The 20,571-nt window shown below is 35.5% G+C and overlaps 1 protein-coding gene and 1 non-coding gene across 4 annotated transcripts in view; both read right to left on the reverse strand.

Moving 5' to 3' along the window:
* Nucleotides 1-1,492: 1,492 nt before the first annotated feature.
* Nucleotides 1,493-1,599, reverse strand: LOC121101918. The gene has a single exon (XR_005833957.1). It is a non-coding gene; the product is annotated as a U6 spliceosomal RNA (small nuclear RNA).
* A 1,232-nt stretch (nt 1,600-2,831) lies between these two features.
* Nucleotides 2,832-20,571, reverse strand: part of DDX60 (DExD/H-box helicase 60) — a 110,720-nt gene continuing 92,980 nt past the window's right edge. For all 3 annotated transcript variants that reach the window (XM_040626426.1, XM_008685617.2, XM_040626425.1), the window contains 5 exons: nt 20,040-20,187; nt 18,200-18,342; nt 14,307-14,458; nt 6,559-6,621; nt 2,832-3,557 (listed from right to left, as the gene is read on the reverse strand). In XM_040626426.1, the coding sequence (XP_040482360.1) occupies nt 3,458-3,557; nt 6,559-6,621; nt 14,307-14,458; nt 18,200-18,342; nt 20,040-20,187 (606 nt within the window). In that variant the 3' untranslated portion in view covers nt 2,832-3,457. The remainder of the gene's footprint in view (nt 3,558-6,558; nt 6,622-14,306; nt 14,459-18,199; nt 18,343-20,039; nt 20,188-20,571) is intronic.

The following is a 20,571-nucleotide window of genomic DNA, read 5'->3' on the forward strand; positions in this document are numbered from 1 at the left end:
TTGATGAAATCTGAATAATGGGTCATGTTTATATCAATTTCCTGATTCTGATATTGTGCTATACAATAATTATGCAAAATGTTACCATTTGGGAAACTGTGTAAAGACTGTATAGGATCTCTCTGTATTATTTCTTTTTTTGTTGAGAATAATTGATATATTACTTTTAGGTATATAACATGTTTTGATATTTGTTTATTTTGTGAAATGATCACCACGATCAGTCTAGTTAACATCCATCACCACACATAATTACAATTTTTTTTCTTGTGATAAAAACTTTTAAGATTTATTCTCTTAGCAACTTTCAAATATACAATACAGCATCATTAACTATAATCACCATGTTTTACATTGCATCCTAGGACTTATTTATTCTACAAGTGAAAGTTTGTACCTTTTTACCCCCTTTACCCATTTTGTCCACCCCCACCTCCTGCCTCTGGCAACCACAAATCTCTTCTCTGCTATGAGTTCAATTTTTGTTTTGTTTTATTTTATAGATTCCACATATAAGTGAGATCATATGATCTTTGTCTTTCCCTGTCTGACTTATTTGACTTAGCAGAATGCCCTCAATTTCCATTCACGTTGTGGCCAACGATAAGGTCTCATTCCTTTTTGTAGCTAAATCATATATATATATATATATTTTAAATTTATCATTCAGCCATCAATGGACACAGGTTTCTTCCATGTCTTGCTTACTGTAAACAATGCTTCAGTGAATATGGGGGTGCATGTATCTTTTTGAGTAGTGTTTTCATTTCCTTCAAATAGATATTCTGAAGTGGGACTGCTGGATCATATGGTACTTCTATTTTTTATTTTCTGAGGGACTCCCATACTATTTTCCATAGTGGCTGCATCCTTCCCAAAATAATGCACAAGGATTCTTTTTTTCTCCACATCTCTGCCAACACTTGAATGAATAGTCATTCTAACAGGTGTGAAGTGATACCTCATTGTGGTGGTGTTTTCATTTCCCTGATGTTTAGTGAGCACTTTTTCATGTGTCTGTTGACCATTTGTATGTGTTCTTTGAATAAATGTCTATTCAGGTCCTCTGTCCATTTTAGTTGGATGATGATGATGATGATGATGATGATGATGATTATTTGTCGATGGTTTCCTTTGCCGTGCAGAAGCTTTTTAGTTTGACATAGTCCCACCTATTTATTTTGCTTTTGTTGCCTTTGCTTTTGGTGTCAAATCCAAAATAACATTGTCAACATTGGTGTCAAGGAACTTACCTAGTTTTCTTCAAGGATTTTTATGGATTCAGGTCTTATGTTCATGTCTTTAATCCATTTTGAATTAATTTTTGTGTATGGTATAAGATAGTGATCCAGTTTCATTCTTTTTCATATGGCTGTCCATTTTTCCCAACACCATTTATTGAAGAGATGATCCCTTCACCATTGTATATTCTTGGCTCCTTTGTCATATATTAATTAACCAGATATGCATGGGTATATTGTTTCTCTTTTTTTAAAATATGGGATGCTTCACAAATTTGCGTGTCCTCCTTATATTGGGGCCATGCTAATCTTTTCTGTATCATTCCAATTTTAGTACATGCAGTGTTAAAGCAATCACAGTATATTATTTCTTATGCCAGCATCTGTATCTATAATTTTCTCAAAATACAAATTTTTAATAAATGGCTCTTCCATTTATTCACACTAATGCCAATATGATTTTTTCCTCTCATAAGAAAAAGATAGGAATAAATTATGCTGGTAATAATGATTCTCCAGTAAGTCTCACCAGGGTCTCTGTACATGCTTCTCAGAAAGAAAAATTTCACATTATTACAACAAATGGAACACAAAATGCTTTCAGAGTTCCTATATAAACTCTGTGCATAAGTTGTTCCAAGCTACTTTTTTTTTTTTTTTTTTTTTTTTTTAGAGACAGCCAGCGAGAGAGGGAACACAAGCAGGGGGAGTGGGAGAGGAAGAAGCAGCCTCCCAGCAGAGGAGCCAGATGTGGGGCTCGATCCCATAACACCGGGATCACGCCCTGAGCCGAAGGCAGACGCTTAACCACTGTGCCACCCAGGCGCCCCTGTTCCAAGCTACTTTTTAAAGTTGTTGCTAAAAGTCAAAAAGGAAGCAAAGGAAGTTGCCCATTAGACCCACCTCAAAGAGTGGGTTTCTCTTATTCTCCTTTAATAGAATACCAGATTATGGGAAATAACCTTATTCTACCTCTAAAAATTAGGAAATCAGGTTGGCTCAGTCACATGAAAAAAAAATCTTCATGTCTCCATGAGACTTATAAAACCACAAGTAAGATGTGGAAACCAACATGACAATCTGTTAATACTGTGTTTCAGTGTTTTGAGTAGAGTTTAAGAGGTCAGTAGAAACCATTTTGGTTTCAAAGTATTTTGGGGTCTGGAAATTGTTGCAGTGCATGTTTCAAAATAATGTAAATGAGTTAGTCTGAAGAAACTATAGAGTCCCCTAACATGGCACACGCAATAATGGGTCAGTTCCAGGTAACCGAATATTCTTTTATCTCCAGACAAAATGAACCACAGGTGTTTTTCTAAGCCAATGTAATATATGTATAAATAATGTCATACAAAATATCATCTTCAGTAAGACACCTGGATAGAAGGAGAGAGCAGTCCTTTTGCTCTGAGATTAAAATGTTCTGTTCAAGTTTAGGGTCTAAAATAAATTCCAAAACTGTGATCTGAGGCTTAGACTACGGAGGGAAAGTGACTAGACATAAACTATTTAGTATATATGTAAAATGCATATGTATATGCAAATGGATTGAAAGATATGTAGACTTTTCACAAAGAGACTAATGGAAAATTGGTTACACCCATTTTATTTCTTTGTAGTTTTTCAGTCACAATTAAAATCAAGCCAAATCACCAGCTATATTTTACCTTAAAGCATCACAGAATTTATGCCAAAACTCTCATTTATATTTTTTTAAAAAGTAATTCAAGTTTACTAGAAGGTGCTATTTTTAAAAACCATATATCTAAGTCATATAATCACATTTAAGTTAGAGAAAATATATTTCAACTTGATACTGTAATAGTTTATTCTAGCCTTGATAGACCTTTAAAATTTATAACATCAAGGAGAAAAATGCTGAGAATGTAGTATTTGTTTAGGCCTCACAGAGTAAAAATTGTTCTTCAGCCACATACAAAATCTTTGCATTTTCTCAATCAGTCCACAAACTAGCTGAAACATAGGCATTATTATTCAACTATATACAGAAGCCAAGATTCCAAAGATATTAAATAACTTGTCCAAGGGTACACATGAGAGAACATGGCAGGTTTGATCACAATTCTGACTCCAAAGTGTTTACTCTTTCCACTTCACCATATATGTATTTCTGACAAAAAGTTATGAGGATCACAAAATATGACTTGAAAAATGCCTGTGGCAATATTTTAAGTGGTCTGGATAGTCTTTTACTTTTAAACTGCCTTAAGTTTTTCAAAAAAGGTGTCACTTAACTGTTCAAATGCTAAGACCACGTTGTCGTCTTCATTTTCACATAGTTCACGCAAGGAAACACTATAAATGGAAATACACACACACAGAGCACATATGTTAGTGAGAGTCAGCATTGTAAGAAGGACTTCCCCAGGCAGAAAGAATTAAGTAATTCCCACTAGATGACGAAATGTTAGCAAAATATTAAGAATACTGATAAGAAATATATTTATCGGAAAAAATATATAAAAAACAAAACAAAATAAAGATAACAAATCAATTTCCATGCAGCTCCTCTTCATGTCAATTACCAAAAGGATTTTAAAGGCCACCAAATTCCACGTAACCTTATCCCTTCTCCCTTCAATAGTGCAACACAAAGTCCCTTTCTTCTCACCATGCATCTCCTTGGAGGCTATTTTGTGGTTTTTTTGGTTACTGTGTCCAGTATATACTGAAATCCACAAGCAACTACCTCTATGAAGAGCAAAATATTACTTCCTTTACCTAGATCCGTAGAGAATTTTTAAAAACAGGGTATAATAAACAGAATAGTGGCTTTTATTTGTGTTCTAATCCAAAGAAATCTAGGACTATGTTAGTTTACATAGCAAAGAGAATTAAGGTTGCAGATGGAACTGAACCTGCTGATCAACTGACTTTGTGATAGAAAATTATCCTGGATTATCTGAGTGGGCCTGGTACAGTCTCAAAGATTTTTGCGAGAAGAGGTAGGAGACGTTTCATCTCAGAGAAATGCAATGTAAGACCTTCCCCACCGTTGCTGGCCTTGAAGTTGGAAGAGGACCATAAGCAAAATAATGCCAGCAGCATCTAGAAGCTGGAAAAGACAATAAAGCAGATTGTCCTAAAGTCTCCAGAACGAAATGAGCTTTGCCAACATCTGATTTTAACCCAGTTAGACCCGTTTTGGACTTCAGGCTTCCAGAACTGTAAGATAATAAATTTGTGTTGGTTTAAACCACTAAGTTTGTGGTAAATTGCTATAGCAGCAACAAGAAATGAATATGCAAGTGAAAAGAAAGGAAAGAGGAAATCTAAGAACAGAGCAGTGCAGCTGGGCTGATAAGTATTGACCACGATCAGGATCTGACATTTTATCAGCCTTTCCTAATTCCTTATCTACCTTGGTTGCATTAGAGTTCCAGAATTTTTCCTAGTGTCTTCACTGACCTACCACAAAGAATGACCAGATCTCTATCTATAACACTGAATATACTCCTAGTCACGGACCTATAATTATGACACTGACCGTTTCCTCTTGAATTATTTCCCACAGATATTTTGTGACACATATAAATTCTAACTCACTATTTTTGGTTCTTAGTCCTCCTCAAAATTCATCCTCACTTCTATGTTTCTTATGTATAGTTAACTAAAATAGAAACCTCATTATCATCACCAACTACATGAACTTTATTGACAGATTTCTATAAATTCTATCCCGTAAATATTTCTCTAACCACTCTTTTCCATAATTACTTCTATTTCCCTAATTTAGACCCACACTCACTCTTAACCTGCATGGCTCTTACAGCCTTTGAGTCTCCATCACATATATAAACCGTACACATTTTCGTCACACAAATAAACCATAGCCCCATATCATACTCATGCCTATACACGGTCTACACATTATCCAGAATATTAAGCCCAACTCCATCATATGAGAATTAAGACCCTTTCCAATACATACCCAAATTGCCTTTAAAGCTGCTTTAAGCAACTCAGTATCTTCCCCCATCCCTATCACAACTCCCATATTCCCCATACCACCAGAGTGAGATTGAAGCCTATCCCTGACATATCAGACCCTTTCTCATTTCTCTACTTTGAAAACACTATTTCCTCTACCCCACCCCTTAAGATCCTTTAAGACTTAGTGAAACATTTACTTCATTTGAAAATTCTTCTCTGAATCCAAGGTTGCCACATTATTGTCATCCTAGCACTTATTGACTTTGTAATAGCTACAAATCCGTTTCCTCACACTGCACTGTAAGATTATGTTTAAAGCAGGGATAGATTTACTGATTCTCTATATCTCAAATGCTTAGAAGTATGTCTCAAACCAATAATATTTCAATACTTTTCAGATGAATGAACGATATTTCTAGGACCAGATTTTGAGATGGCTCCAAAGTCTCTGGGGTTTCTTGGGACACTCTTGAATAACTATGAGCCCCTCAAGAAATACACTATCTAGAGATACTCAAGAAACTATCTAGAGCAGTTCCCTCTGCTCTAGCGTCCCCATAGTTTCATTGCCTGTATAAAACATCCAAATAGGTCTGATTAATCTCAAATCAAAAAATTAAAAGTCAATGACCTGATTAGCAAGAACGTCATGAAGAGATTCGTGGCAAATTGCATGTATGCATGTATGTGAAGATATATAACTTTTAAAGTAAGTGATAGAAAAGGGAAATCCCATAAAGTATTGAAGTGTGTGCAGACTGGAGGCTTTAGGAAGATGTATGTTTAACCAGGCAACACTAGATGGGCCTAAAGATGGACCTTCTAATAAAGTCTTAGGATGGGTGCATCCATATAAAGTTTGTTGTTTGGGTCCCCACTGAGCTCTGCTAAAGATGAAAACAGGAAGCCAATATGAGAGACCAGAGTTAGATAAAGCCTGGGGAAAAAGCACTAAATAAAGCAAGAGAGTCCAGATTATGCAAGTTGATATAAACCAGGGACCTGATGGAGCCCTAAGGGGCCTTCTCAAGTATCATGTATCTGACAAACACTGGTTGTGAAACTGAGAATACTAGGATCTAGGAATTCTTGAGGCTTTAGAATATTATCCTGTTGTTATTCAGTGCCTGAGGCTGAGGCTCTGGTCTGAATAAAACCTTATGTCAAACAGGCTTTGGAATTAATTCTGTTATGGAACCAGTGCAACAGGGTGTTGAAAAGAAGCTCTGCAAAGTGTTTGGAGAGTTGAAATGTGTGACGCCTAAGAAGCTCAATGGCATTTTTAACTATGAGGTCAATATTTTTCAAATTACCATTACATTTTTAGAAAATCTGCAATCAATATCTAAAATACATAACATACCTGATAGATTTAATGGTGAGTGCAAAATCTTTCAACAACTGATAAGCAGCTCCTTCATTTATCCTATACAAAATATCATTTTGAAAATTAATAGTATAAAAACATTAAAGAACTTATTTCATACTGAAATACTGGATTTGTCAATAACAAATTACTTTTGTCTGTCAAGACATATTTACCAGAAACATTTCGCCACAAATCCTAGATGATGATTCAATCAACAGAAATGATTATTAATTCAAAAGTCACAAGCATCACAACCACACATAATCAATACACACAGGAGACTGACCATCTCAGGAGAAAACTAAAATAGGAAAGTTAAGCTCAGGAGGGTGAACGGGAGCTGGAAATCAAAAGGAAAGAATCAAATGAATTATTTATTAATGTCATAGCTTAATTCACAATAATGAGTCATATTTTTAAAAATGATCAGAAATACATTCAAAAGGGAAGATGATGGTGGAGTAGAAAGACCCAAGGCTTGCCTCATCCCATAAACACAACTAGATAACTATCAAAACATCCTAAATACCCCAGAAATCAACCTGAAGACTGATGGAACTGAAGATAGACAAGAAACCACATTGAAGAAGATAGGAAGTGCAGAGATGTGGTTTGGGAGAGAACTGGATCATGACCATTGCAGTCAGGTGGGAGCCAGGGAGGTGGAGCAGGGCAAGAGACAGTCTAGCACACAGTGGAGCATAAAGGGAAGATGATTCCCCATAGCAACTGGCTTGGAAAATGAGAGGGGCGAAATTTCATGAATTCTTGCAACCAATGAGGCTTAAAGTCTGTAATTTTAAAGCTCAGTGGTTTTGGCTCAGATACAGCCCAGGGGCATTGGGGCTGCTTTTGGAGAAAAGGCAAGGCAAACAACCCACAGATGTATGGTGTGGAAACAGCAATTTGAAGAGTGCCTGTGGCATTATGGTGGGGAGGTTATTTGCTCTTCTCAGAGCATTTCCCAGATAGCAGTGTTCACAAGAAACCCCTCTGTGAACAAAAAAAACTGTCCAGTACCACTTCCCTCCCTCACCCCTCAGCATAAGCACAGGGCTACCTGCAGGAACCAGTACCACACCAACACTCACTGCCTATCTTGCTTATGCCAAGCTTGGTACCTGCCATACTCTGGGGGAACCACCCTTCTGGGTCATGCTTGCTTCAATCCCAGCACTGTGGGCCCCTTTCCTGAGAAGACCAGCCCAAACCCCACCCACACTGCATCTCCCAACACAGGAGTTCTACATAAGGCTATTACCCTCAAAAACAGGAGACAGACAAAATGAGAAGACAGAGGATTTGTCCCAAATGAAAAAACAGGATAAGGCCATGGCCAGAAATCTAAGTGAAACAGAGAATTTAAAGCAACGATCATAAAGATACTCACTGGACTTAAGAATGGAAGACATGAGTGAGAACCTTAACACAGAGATAAGGAATAACATAGCAGAGATAAAGGGCTCAATAAATGAAATGACAAACACACTTCATGGAATGAACAGCAGGATGGAAAAGCAGAGGAACAAATTAATGACCTAGAAAACATAGTAATAGAAAGTAATCAAGCTGAGCAACAGAGAAAAAAAGAATTATACAAAGTAAGAACAGACTTAGAGAACTCAGTGACTATCAAATGTAATAACATTTACATTATAGGGGCGCCTAGGTGGCTCAGTCAGTTAAGTGTCTGCCTTAGGCTCAGCTCATGATCTCAGGGTCCTGGGATCAAGCCCCATGTCAGGCTCCCTACTCAGTGGAGAGTCTGCTTCTCCCTCTCCCTCTGCCCCCTCCCCTACTTGTGCTCTCTCTCTAAATAAAATCGTTAAAAAAACAAAAAACCAAAACAAAACGAAACAAAAAATTCATATTATAAAAGTCCCAGAAGAAGAAGAGAAAGAAAAGGGGACAGAAAATTTATTTAAAGAAGTAATAGCTGAAAACTTCCCTAATAGGGGAAGGAAAAAGATACTCAGATCCAGGAGGCACAGAGAACTCCAACAAAATCAATGAAAGCAGATCCACACCAAGATATAATTAAAACGGCAAGCTATAGTGATAAAGAAAAAAAATTAAAAGCAGCAGGACAAAATAAGGCAGTGACCTACGAGGGAAACTCCATAAGGCTATCAGGGGCTTTTTCGGCAGAAATTATCCAAGCAAAAAGAAAGTGGCGTGACATATTCAAAGTGCTGAATGGGAAAAATCTGCAGCCAAGAATAGTCTATCCAGCAAGTCTATCATTCAGAATAGAAGAAGAAATAAAGAGCTTCCCGGACAAACAAAAATTCAAGCAGTTCATGACCACTACACCAGCCCTCCAAGAAATATAGTCCCCAAGAGGGGACTCTTCGAGTGGAAATGAGAGACCAAAAAGTGACAGCATGAAGGTGGGAAACACAAAAGCAGTAAAAATCTTTTATTTTTTTGGTAAAATACCAGCCAAGGAACTCACAAAATAATAGTATGTAAAATAAGACACCATATGTCTAGAACATGGGGAGGAGAGGAGTAAAGAATGGGTTCAAATCTAAACGACCATCAGCTTAATATAGACTGCGATATGCAGAAGATGTAACCTAATGGTAACCAAAAATCAAAAACCACTAATAAATATGCAAGGAATAAAGAGAAAGAAATCCAAACATGTCACTAAAGAAAACCAGCAAACCATGAAAGAGAGAAAGACAAGAAAGGATCAGAGAAAATCTTCAGAAACAACCACAAAACAAGTAATAAAATAGCAATATATGCATATCCATCAATAATTACATTGTATGTAAATGGACTAAACACTTGAATCAAAAGATACAGGGTGACAGAATGGATTTTTAAAAAGACTCATCTGTATGCTGCCTATAAGAGCATTTTAGCCCTGAAGACATCTACAAATTGAAAGTGAGGGGATAAACATTTATCATGCAAATGGTTGTCAAAAGAAAGCCAGACTAGCAATACTTACATTGGACAAACTAGACTTTAAAGCAAAGACTGTAACAAGAGACAAAGAAGGGCACTATATAGTCATAAAGAGGAAAATCTAACAAGAAGATGTAACAATTGTGAATATTTATGCACCCAACATGGGAGCACCTAAATACATGAAACAGTTAATAACAAACATAAAGGAACTAATTGATAATAACACAATAATATTAGGGGACTTTAACATCCCCCTTACATCAATGGGCAGATTATCTAAACAGAAAATCAACAAGGAAACAGTGGCTTTGAATGACACACTGGACCAGACGAACTAAACAGATATATTCAGAACATCCCACCTTAAAACAGCAGAATACATATTCTTTTCAAGTACACATGGAACATTCTCCAGAATAGATCACATATTAGCCCACAAAACAAGCCTCAAAAATTCAAAAAGATCAAAATCATACCATACATCTTTTCTGACCACAACCCTAAGAAAATAGAAGTCAATCACAAGAAAAATTCTGGAAGAACCACAAATACATGGATGGAGGTTAGGAAATCAAAGAATAAATTAAAAAATACATGGGAACAAATGAAAATGAAATCACAATGGTCCAAAACCTTTGGGATGCAGCAAAAGTGGTTCTAAGAGGGAAGTTTATAGCAATACACTTCCACCTCAATATGTAAGAAAACTCTCAAATAAAAACCTAATCTTACACCCAAAAGAGTTAGAAAAAGAACAAACAAAAACTAAAACCAGCAGAAGGAAAAGAAATAATGAAGATTAGAGCAGAAATAAATGTTACAGAAACTAGAAACAAACAAGCAAACAAAAACAATAGAACAGATCAATGTAACCAGAAGGTGGCTCTTTGAAAAAATCAATAAAACTGATAAACCTCTAATCATAAATGAAAGGGGAGAAATAACTACCAACACCAATAGAAATACAAACAATTTTAAGAGAATATTATGAAAAACTATATGTCAACAAATTAGACAACCTGGAAGAAATGACTAAATTCCTAGAAACATAAAACCTACCAAAACTGAAACAGGAAGAAATAGAAAATTTGGACAGACTGAATACCAGTAAAGAAATTGAATCAGTAATCAAAAAACTCCCAAGAAACAAGAGTCCAAGACCAGATGGCTTCACAGGCAAACTGTACCAAATATTTAAAGAAGAGTTAATACCTATTCTTCTCAAACTATTCCAGAACAGAAGAGGAAGGAAAACTTCCAAATTCATTCTATGAGTGACACCAAAAGGGGATAAAGACACCACAAAAAAAGAGAACTACAGGCCAATATCTCTGATGAACATAGATGCAAATATCTTCAACAAAATACTAGCAAACCAAATTCAACAATACACTAAAAAATCATTTACCATAATCAAGTGGGATTTATTCCTGGGTTGCAAGGGTGGTTCAATATTCACAAAGCAACCAATATGATACGTCACATAAATAAAAGAAAGGAGAAGAACCATATGATCATTTCAATAGATTCAGAAAAAAAACATTTGATAAAGTACAACATCCATTCATGATAAAAACCCTCAACAAAGCAGGTTCAGAGGGAACACACCTCAAAATAATAAAGGCTGTATATGAAAAACCCACAGCTAATATTATCCTCAGTGAGCACAAACTGAGAGCTTTCCCCCTAAGGTCAGGAAAAAGAAAAGGATGTCCATTCTCACCACTCTTCTTCAACATAGTACTGGAAGTCCTACCCACAGCAATCAGACAACAAAAACAAAAGGCATCTAAATTGGTAAGAAAGAAGTAAAACTCACTATTTGCAGATGATATGATACCATATATAGAAAACCAGAAAGACATCACTAAAAATCTGCTAGAACTGATAAATGAGTTCAGTAAAGTCACAGGATACAAAATCAATATACAGAAATCCATTGCATTTCTACACACCAATAATGAAGCAGCAGAAAGAGAAATTAAGGAATCAATCCCATTTACAATTGCACCAAAACCAAAAGATACCTAGGAATAAACCTAACTGAAAGGGTGAAAGATCTATACCCTGAAAACTATAAAATGCTGATGAAAGAAATGAAAGATGACACAAAGAAATGGAAAGACATTCTATGCTCATAGATTAGTAGAACAAATATTGTTAAAATATTTATACTACACAAAGCAATCTACAGACTCAATGCAATCCCTATCAAAATACCACCAGCATTTTTCACAGAGCTACAACAATCCTAAAATTTGTATGGAACCACAAAGGACCCCGAATAGCCAAAGCAACCTTGGAAAAGCAAAGCAAGTTATATTACAAAGCGGTAATGATTAAGACAGTATAGTACTGGCATAAAATAGACATACAGATCAATAGAACAGAATATAAAACCCAGCAATAAGCCCACAATTATATGATCAATTAATCTTTGACAAAGCAGGAAAGAATATCCAATAGAAAAAAGACAGTCTTTTCAACAAATGATGTTGGGAAAACTGGACAGGAACATGAAAAAGAATGAAACTGGAAGGGGTGCCTGGGTGGCTCGATCAGATAAGCTGTTGCCTTAGGCTCAGGTCATGATCCCAGAGTCCTGGGATTGAGGCCCAAGTCGGGCTCCCTGCTCAGTGGGGAGTCTGCTTCTCCTTCTCTCTGTGCCCCTCCCCCCTCCTCCGTCTCTCTCTCTCTCAAAATAAATATTTTTTAAAAAAGAATGAAACTGAAAAACTTTCTTATACCATATACAAAAGTAAATTAAAAATGGATTAAAGACCTAAATGTGAGACCTGAAACCATAAAAATGCTAGAAGAGAACACAAGCAATAATTTCTTTGACATTGAATATAGCAACTTTTTTCTAGATAGGTCCCCTGAGGCAAGGGAAGCAAAAGCAAACATAAACTATTAGAACTACAATATAAGTAGCTTCAGGGGTACCTGGCTGGCTCAATTGGTAGAATGTGGGACTCTTAATCTCACAGTTGGGAGTTCAAGCCTCATGTTGGGTGTGGAGCCTACTTAAAAAAAAAAAAAAGTAGCTTCTGCAGTGAAGGAAACAATTAACAAAACTAAGATAACCTAGAGAATGGAAGAAGATATTTGCAAATGACCTATCTGATAAAGGATTGTATCACAATATATAAAGAATTTATAAAACTCAACACCCAAAAAACAGATAGTCCAATTAAAAAATGATCTGAATGGACATTTCTCCAAGGAAGACATACAGATGGCCCCCAGACATCTACATGAGGAGATGCTCATCATTACTTGTCATCAGGGAAATGCAAATCAAAACTACAATGAGATATCACCTCACACCTGTCAGAATGGCTAAAATTTAAAAAAACAAAAAAACCCCACAAAAAACCAAAAGAACCAATAGGTATTGGTGAGGACCTGCACTGTTGGTGGAGTGCAGACTGGTACAGCCTGCACGAAAAACTATATGGAGTTTCCTCAAAAAGTTAAAATTAGAACTATCCTACTATCCAGCAATCACACTACTGGGTATTTATCCAAAGAATACAAAAACACTAATTCGAAGGGATATATGCACCCTTATGTTTATAGGAGTATCATTTACAATAACCAAGATATGGAAGCAGCCCATTATCAAGTGTCCATCAATTGATGAATGGATAAAGAAGAGGTGTGTGTGTGCGTATATATATGTATATATAAGTATATACATATATAATGAAATATTATTCAGCCATAAAAAAGAATGAAATCTTGCCATTTGCAATGACATGGATGGAGCAAGAGAGTATAATGCCAAGTGAAATAAGTCAGCCAGAGAAAGGCAAATACTAAAGGATTTCACTGATCTGTATAATTTAAGAACAAAACAAACAAAGAAAAAAAAGAGAGAGAGAGGCAAACTAAGAAATGGACTCTTAACTATAGAGAACAAGCAGATGTTTACCAAAGGGGGAGGTTGGGGAATGGGTGAAATATGTGTTGGGGATTAAGGAGTGCACTTGTTATAATGAACACAAGGTGATTCAAGTAAAAACTTCAAAAAAAGAATATAATACATCTACATGAGTGAGCTATGAAATACAAAAAAAAATCAACATTTCTCTAGTGTCTCAAGTTTTAAATCCTTTAATTCAATAAAGATTATTCAAATTGTCTACTGAACTACTGCTTGGTGTGACAGAATGCCCCTCGCCATCTATGTACTCAGTGCCTGGGCTCTATTCTCTATTCTCAGGTAAATCCAAGAGGGTTTACCCTTCTTTACTGTTTTTGAAAATAATTTGCCTGCCAGAGAGCTAAAACAATTGTCCTATGCTCAGTCCTCAGATGTGTGAGTTATATACTTTTTTTATATACTTCTCTCAGATAATGGTGAGCATGGCATTGTTATTGTTTTTCAGTTTTAAAATATCTTATAATGAATAAATAGGATGGTAATACATAAAAACACATCTGTGAATGTATGCAAATATGTCTGTAGGGTACATCTTCAGGTCAAGTGAGTCAGCCTAAGTCCCAAGATTTTGCCGGTAAACCACAAACAAAAACCACACAAAGTCTGTTATTCTCTCTCACCATTAATCTGCAGGACAAAATTCCAGTATATTTAGCATGATTCACCTACACTTAAAATTGTAATAAGCTTTGCCTAGAATTCATTAGGTTCATCTGTTAGATATCAACGTACAGATGGATACAGAAATAGAACTAGAGGTAGAGGTAGAAATGAAAGAGAAAGATGGAGACACAGACATGAATGCAGACATGGAGATAGAAAGGTAGAAGTAGAAAGATTGGGGGGATAGGTGAAGATGGAGAAAACATACCCGTTGTCTTGGACTAGTCCTGTCAAGGAACCATGTTTATAGAAATCAAGTGCATAAGCATTAAGTGGCATTCTTCTTCCTTGGTTATCAAATATCTGTGACCACAGCACAGGAGCCTGAGCGTGATTGATACCAATTGTGCGTAGAATGGCCTGGAAAAACACAACTCTTTTGTTATTTATGTGTAAAGAAAGTTTATGATTTCTTACATTGTGCTTTGTAGTTCTTTTCTTTATTCAAACTGTTTGAAGCACACTCTTCATGATAAAGGAATATGGCGTCTTTCATACATACTGGGTTGGTGCTATCCTAAGCAAGCCTAGAGAATTACTTGGTACCACCTATGAACATTATTGCCTCATAGCATACTCTTGGCAATTTCAACCACGCAGCCATGAGAATAATAACAAGAGTCACTAGGAAAAAAAAGTTAATTTTAATTTTTTTTTCATTATCCTAATTGGTATAGGAGATACCTTATACATAGAGTATCAGAGAGCCGGTGCCTTGTATGTCTCAAGAGAAGAATTCGACTAAGCAACTAATAATTTCAAGAACCCAATCACCAGAATAAAAAGGAAGGGGAGCAAGATATATGAGGAAAGAGAAGAAAAGTAAGACTGGGAAGTAAACAAGTCAATAGCTTTTGATGTCTGCTCATTTTATGAAAACTATAAAGGGTCAATAGGAACTACACTAATACACTAATTGGTATAACTACTTTCTCAAATGATTGGGTAGTAGCATGGAAAGCTCTTTTATTACTAAAAGTTCTTGGAATATTCTCATTCCATTATGATCCAGAAAACTGTTTTGACCTCAAAAATCCAGAAGATTTACCTTCAAGGAAAGCTGTTGCACATGTGCCCTAGACATTTGTAGCAGCCCTGTTTGTAACAGTAAAGACTAAAAACAAACGCAGTTTTTAAGAGGAAAATAGATCAATGGCTTTTTTTATATCCACACTCTGAAATATTACGAAGAAGTAAAAATAAAATAGAGCTTCATGTGACAACATGAATGAATCTTGAGAGCATAGTGTTGAGTGCAAAAAGCAAAACAAAACAAAAGCAAAAAACGACATCCAAGAGACTACAGTGCGGATTCTTTTACTTTTGATAAAAATCAAAAATGACTCTGGAATATGATGTTTTTAAAAGGAGAATTAAAAACACAAAATTCAGGATAATTGATATCCTGGGGAAAGAGGAAAGACCGGGGAATAAAACAGAGGAGGAGCACATGGGTCCTGAGCCCATGGGTGTTCATTTTAGTTTTATGCTCTATAGCTTATCTATATGTTAAAGATAATATGAATGCCTATTTAGCATTACCTTAAAATGTAACAAACAATAAAAACAAAATAAGTTTTGAGAGGTTATAACTTACACTAGTAAAGTAAAATTGTATAAAGTGAGTTGGGTAGAGCAAAGGGCACATTGCCATCATGGCATACTCTAGAAATATTCATTAGTGCAGGATGCTTCAAAATAAATGAAATAGAACCAGCCTCTTCTCTCTGGCACACCAGCAGGAACAATGAAAAGTCTGTGTTAGTTCATGCCCTGTACCTTAAAGATCTCTTCTAATTGATGGTGACTGTGTGGCAGTAAGACACAGATACTATATCCTATTATAAATGTATCAGTGTCCCTAAAAAAAAAAAAAAAACCCCATGGGAAAATTTGCATATGGAAAGGAAACAAAAGATAATGGCACCTACTAATCATAAGTTGAATTAATTGTAAAATAGAGAAAAAGGGAAATTATAATACTTAACAATTAATATGTCTTGTTTTCAATGTGATTAGCTACAAACTTCTTACATAAGTAATTAATTGTAATTATAGAAATAAATACAGGGGGGAAAAGCTTCATAAAATTATTGATCTTAAAAGCTAAAGTTCAGTCCTCTATTATTTATATGCCAGATTTCCACATGCTTCCACATTCTGTAAGACACCACTCACATGAGGGTAAAAAAACTAGCCTTAGAGAGCTTCACATAAGACCTGGAGCAGTGTCTCTAAGTAATTTTTAAACCATGTACATTATCAGTAAAAAAAAAAAAAAAAAAACAAACTCCTTTCTCATCTCTTTTTTCATGAATGCTTTTCTTTCATCTTTTTTGTTTTATACAAAAAGCTTCCTCAAACTTACTTGGTGTTTGAAAATGTACAGAACCATGAGAGACTATGGACTCTGGGAAACAAACTGAGGGCTTCAGAGAGGAGGGGGGGGTAGGGGAATGGGATAGGCTGGTGATGGGTATTAAGGAGGGCACATATTGCATGGTGCACTGGGTGTTATACACAAGTAATGAATCATGGAACTTTACATCAAAAGCTAGGGATGTACTGTATGATGACTAACATATAATAAAAAATTATTATAAAAAAAAGAAAGGAAGGAAGAAAAAAAAAAAGAAAATGTACAGAGTAGCAACAAAGAGCCATATTGCTTTCCTATTAAGAAAGTGGATGACTTTAAAGACTAAGTAAAAAAAAAATTTTTTTTCTTTTAAATTAGGTTGTTTCCAATTACTTAAATTCAACAAAATTAAAGTGGGTCTAATTAAGTTGCTAATTAAGAGAACATTAAAAATATATTTGTGATAATAGATTGGTAGGTGATTTGGGGCCAACAGCTCAGAAAAAATTAGAAGACTTGTGTATCACTGTTATAAAAGTTGTTCCATTCTGAGCTATTTATCTATTTGAATAAGGTTGCTCAACATTCAAATTAAAATTTGAAGCTGGAACTCTGTCTCATTCTAAAAATAAGTAAATATTCATTCTTAGTTATATGGACTAATTTAAAAAGAAATAGCTTCATCCATCCCATTAATACATTTCTAATACAATATTAATTTTATATTTAGTAATTACTTCTCAAAATTTATATTATATTTAAGTTTCTATAATTAACAGGAAATAACCTATTGCATACTATTGAAATTACATACTATTTAAATTGAAATTGCATACTATTTAATCTAAGAAATGTGATAGGGTGGCTTCATGTTTAAAAATCTATTACATTAAGGTAAAATTATGTGGGTGAATGTATAATCTAAATACAAGAGAAAAGAATGAAATTTTATTCTCGACTGTTTTTAACTTCATAATTATGGGTATTCAAATGTTTTGGTATTCATATTCCATTTTATACATTAAAATGATATGATGCTTTTATTTTAACATATCAACATTTATCTGAAGCTGGAAATTATATCATCAGAAATTACTTGAATTTGTGATAAAAATGTATGTGTCCATTTAAAATGCACAAAGATCTATTTAGTTTTTCAAAATTCTTTTAAGTGATACTGAACTATTTTACATAATAGAGGACTGTCTGATTTTGGACTAGAATAGAGTTGAAACACTAGTATCAAACCATAATATCAAATATTAAAAAAACCTATTTTCTTTCTCAAACTTTGTGTTAAAATATAAGTTAAATTTCTATAAGTTTATTCCAACATTCAGTGACTTTCCAACATATTCCCAATGTGTCTAGTTCTTTGTACTCCATTTTGGACATCAGTGATCCAGAATATATATGGGATTTATGGCATCTATAGCAATACCGGGAAGCCTGAAGATAGTTTTACGTGCTCTTTCCATAGCAAACTTGCATCAACCTACAAAGATGGAAGAACAGTGGTGGTACTTGGGAATTCTGTATAATGGAGCAGGGTTCCTCAGGTCAACACTGAAAAATTGAAATCATACTGGCCCCAAGAGTACCATTTCCTGGATATTTCTGTTCACACACCTGGAATTTTTTTTTTCAATTTGAGAAATTTGAAATCCTTTCTAAACAGCCTAGAAGTATAAATCCAATTCTTTCTTAAAGATCTTTTATTTATAAACCCCATTTCCACTTACATGGTTTGGAGTATTTGGTTGAAGCAAATCACCATCAGAGTTTCCAGAGAGACAAACAAACGGAGAAATAGCTACTCTTCCTTCTTTGCAGTTCATCAAGTGAGACACAAGTTCAGAGTCCTCACATTCTTTTCCTGTGAAATCTGGCCATAATGGGTTGGGAGATTCGTTTTTAAAAATCAGCCAAATTGTTAAGCTTTATGCACATACTCTAGACCATGCTACAAATGGAGTCATTCGACTTTCCAGGACCTGTATCAGACTGGATGAGATATATCACATAAAGTGAGTAGCATGGGGCGCCTGGGTGACTCAGTCGATTAAGTGCCTGCCTTTGGCTCAGGTCATGATCCTAGGGTCCTGGGATCGAGTCCCACATTGGGCTCCTTGTTCAGCAGGGAGTCTGCTCCTCCCTCTGCCTGCAGCTCCCCCTGCTTGTGCTCTCTCTCTGACAAATAAATAAATAAAATCTTTTTTTAAAGAAGTGAGTAGCACATCTTGGCACATAATACATTCAATAAATGTTAGCTATTAATATTATTATCAATATTATAAAGTTTGTATTATGTTTTAGTTCCTTGATCAACAGGTAATAAAAGGCTACATTTAAATTGCATGCTCTTTTAACATAGAATTATTGTTATTCCTTGGTGCTTTTTCCCACTGAACTCAGATCTGGACTCACAATCCTCCAGACAGGGTATTTCAAGAAGCCACTACCAGTAGGTTTGGAAATGGCATATGAGAAGAAGTACTTTTTCCATTCCTGCTTTTTTTAAAGATTTTATTTATTTATTTGAGAGAGAGAGAGAGCACAAGCAGGAGGAGGGACAGAGGGAGAAGCAGACTCCCCACTGAGCAGGGAGCCCAACATGGAGCTCCATCCCTGTATTGTGGGATCATGACCTGAGCCAAAGGCAGACGCTTAACCACCTGAGCCACCCAGGCGCCCCCTCCATTCCTACTCTTAAAAAGCACCAGATTGTGCATTCAAAGGGGGCCCTAATTTGTAATGAAGGCACTACTATTTTGCCTCCTCTGGGATGCTCACAATGTTCCACTGTTACTGTTTGCTTTCGTTCACGCTGCTTCCCACTCTAATAGGGCCCGGGAAGTAACAGGCTCGGCTTCCTTAACTTTTTCCAACTGAGGATGTTAAAGGTATGATGAAGCTAGGAAATTACTGCCCATGGCTCAACCCTTTCCTTTTATCCCAGTCAGCTTTTCCTGTTTACTTTTCCCTAGAAGATTTCTATCCAATAGTTTATAAAAAATAAGAGCAAAGATTAATGTGTTTACTATGTGCTAGGTATGTTTTACGATATTCACATGTATTAACTGATTATTTAAAGCTCACCCAAACTAGGTATGTAATGCTATTCTCTTTTTTATACATCTTTTGAGAAAATTGAGGCACGAATATGGAATATTGAAATAATATGGAATATTGCCCAGGGTCTCACTTCTAAGAATAGCAGAACAAGAGTTTGGGCCCAGGTAATCTTCCAAGAGTCTATGCATATTTCCTCTCAAGAAAATGAGTGATAGAATGGTCTTTCATTTCTCTTCATTTCATAGATGTCTTTACTGCACTTGCCAAGCTTGCCCCGAAAGCAACCTTTAATCAAGATGGTTTATAAATGACTCTATTTAGTTTTACTCTCCGTTGCCCTTTTGGCTTCTAAAAATCAAGAGTTTCTTTCTTTAGAAAGCAGAAGGAATCCCCCTTTCTTAAGGCAGACTGATGTTTTCCAGGGTCTACTCTTCCTCTGGAAAAAATATTCTTAGAAAGATTATTTTTTCTTTAAACCATTCCACAGTGGAGCTAAGATATACTTACTTGTTTTTGACAATGGGAGTTCATATTCTTGTTTCATATCAGCCAATCTGGCAACATTTAGTAGGAAGGAGGCAAAATCCTTTGTAATGTCCATATTATACTCATGTAAAGCATCATTAAAATCCTCAGGGAGATCGTCAAGGAACACCTAAATCATCAGGGAGATCATTAAGAACACTGGAAAGCCAAATATTCTTTTAGAGAGATCTATACACCTTCCTTGAAAACTGAAACTTTGGAAGAATGGCAAAGAACACTGCAATATAATTCTGTAGTTACCTATTTATTCAATAATGTAATCGCTTCATTCCTTCATTGTGAAATTGAAGTAAAATTCATTTTTTGTTTCTATGTGCATTTATAAAAACTAGTATCTTCACTTAAAAATTTGTTCACACTACTTAATCAACACCATCTTTTTTTCTTTTTTTAAAGTTTTCATTTAAGTTCCAATATAGTTAACATCCAGTGTATTATTAGTCTCAGGTACAGTATTTTGATTCAACACTGCCATGCAACACCGAGGGCTCAT

The sequence above is a fragment of the Ursus maritimus genome, unplaced genomic scaffold (genome assembly GCF_017311325.1).
Source record: "Ursus maritimus isolate PB19 unplaced genomic scaffold, ASM1731132v1 scaffold_11, whole genome shotgun sequence".
Taxonomy (NCBI): domain Eukaryota; kingdom Metazoa; phylum Chordata; class Mammalia; order Carnivora; family Ursidae; genus Ursus; species Ursus maritimus.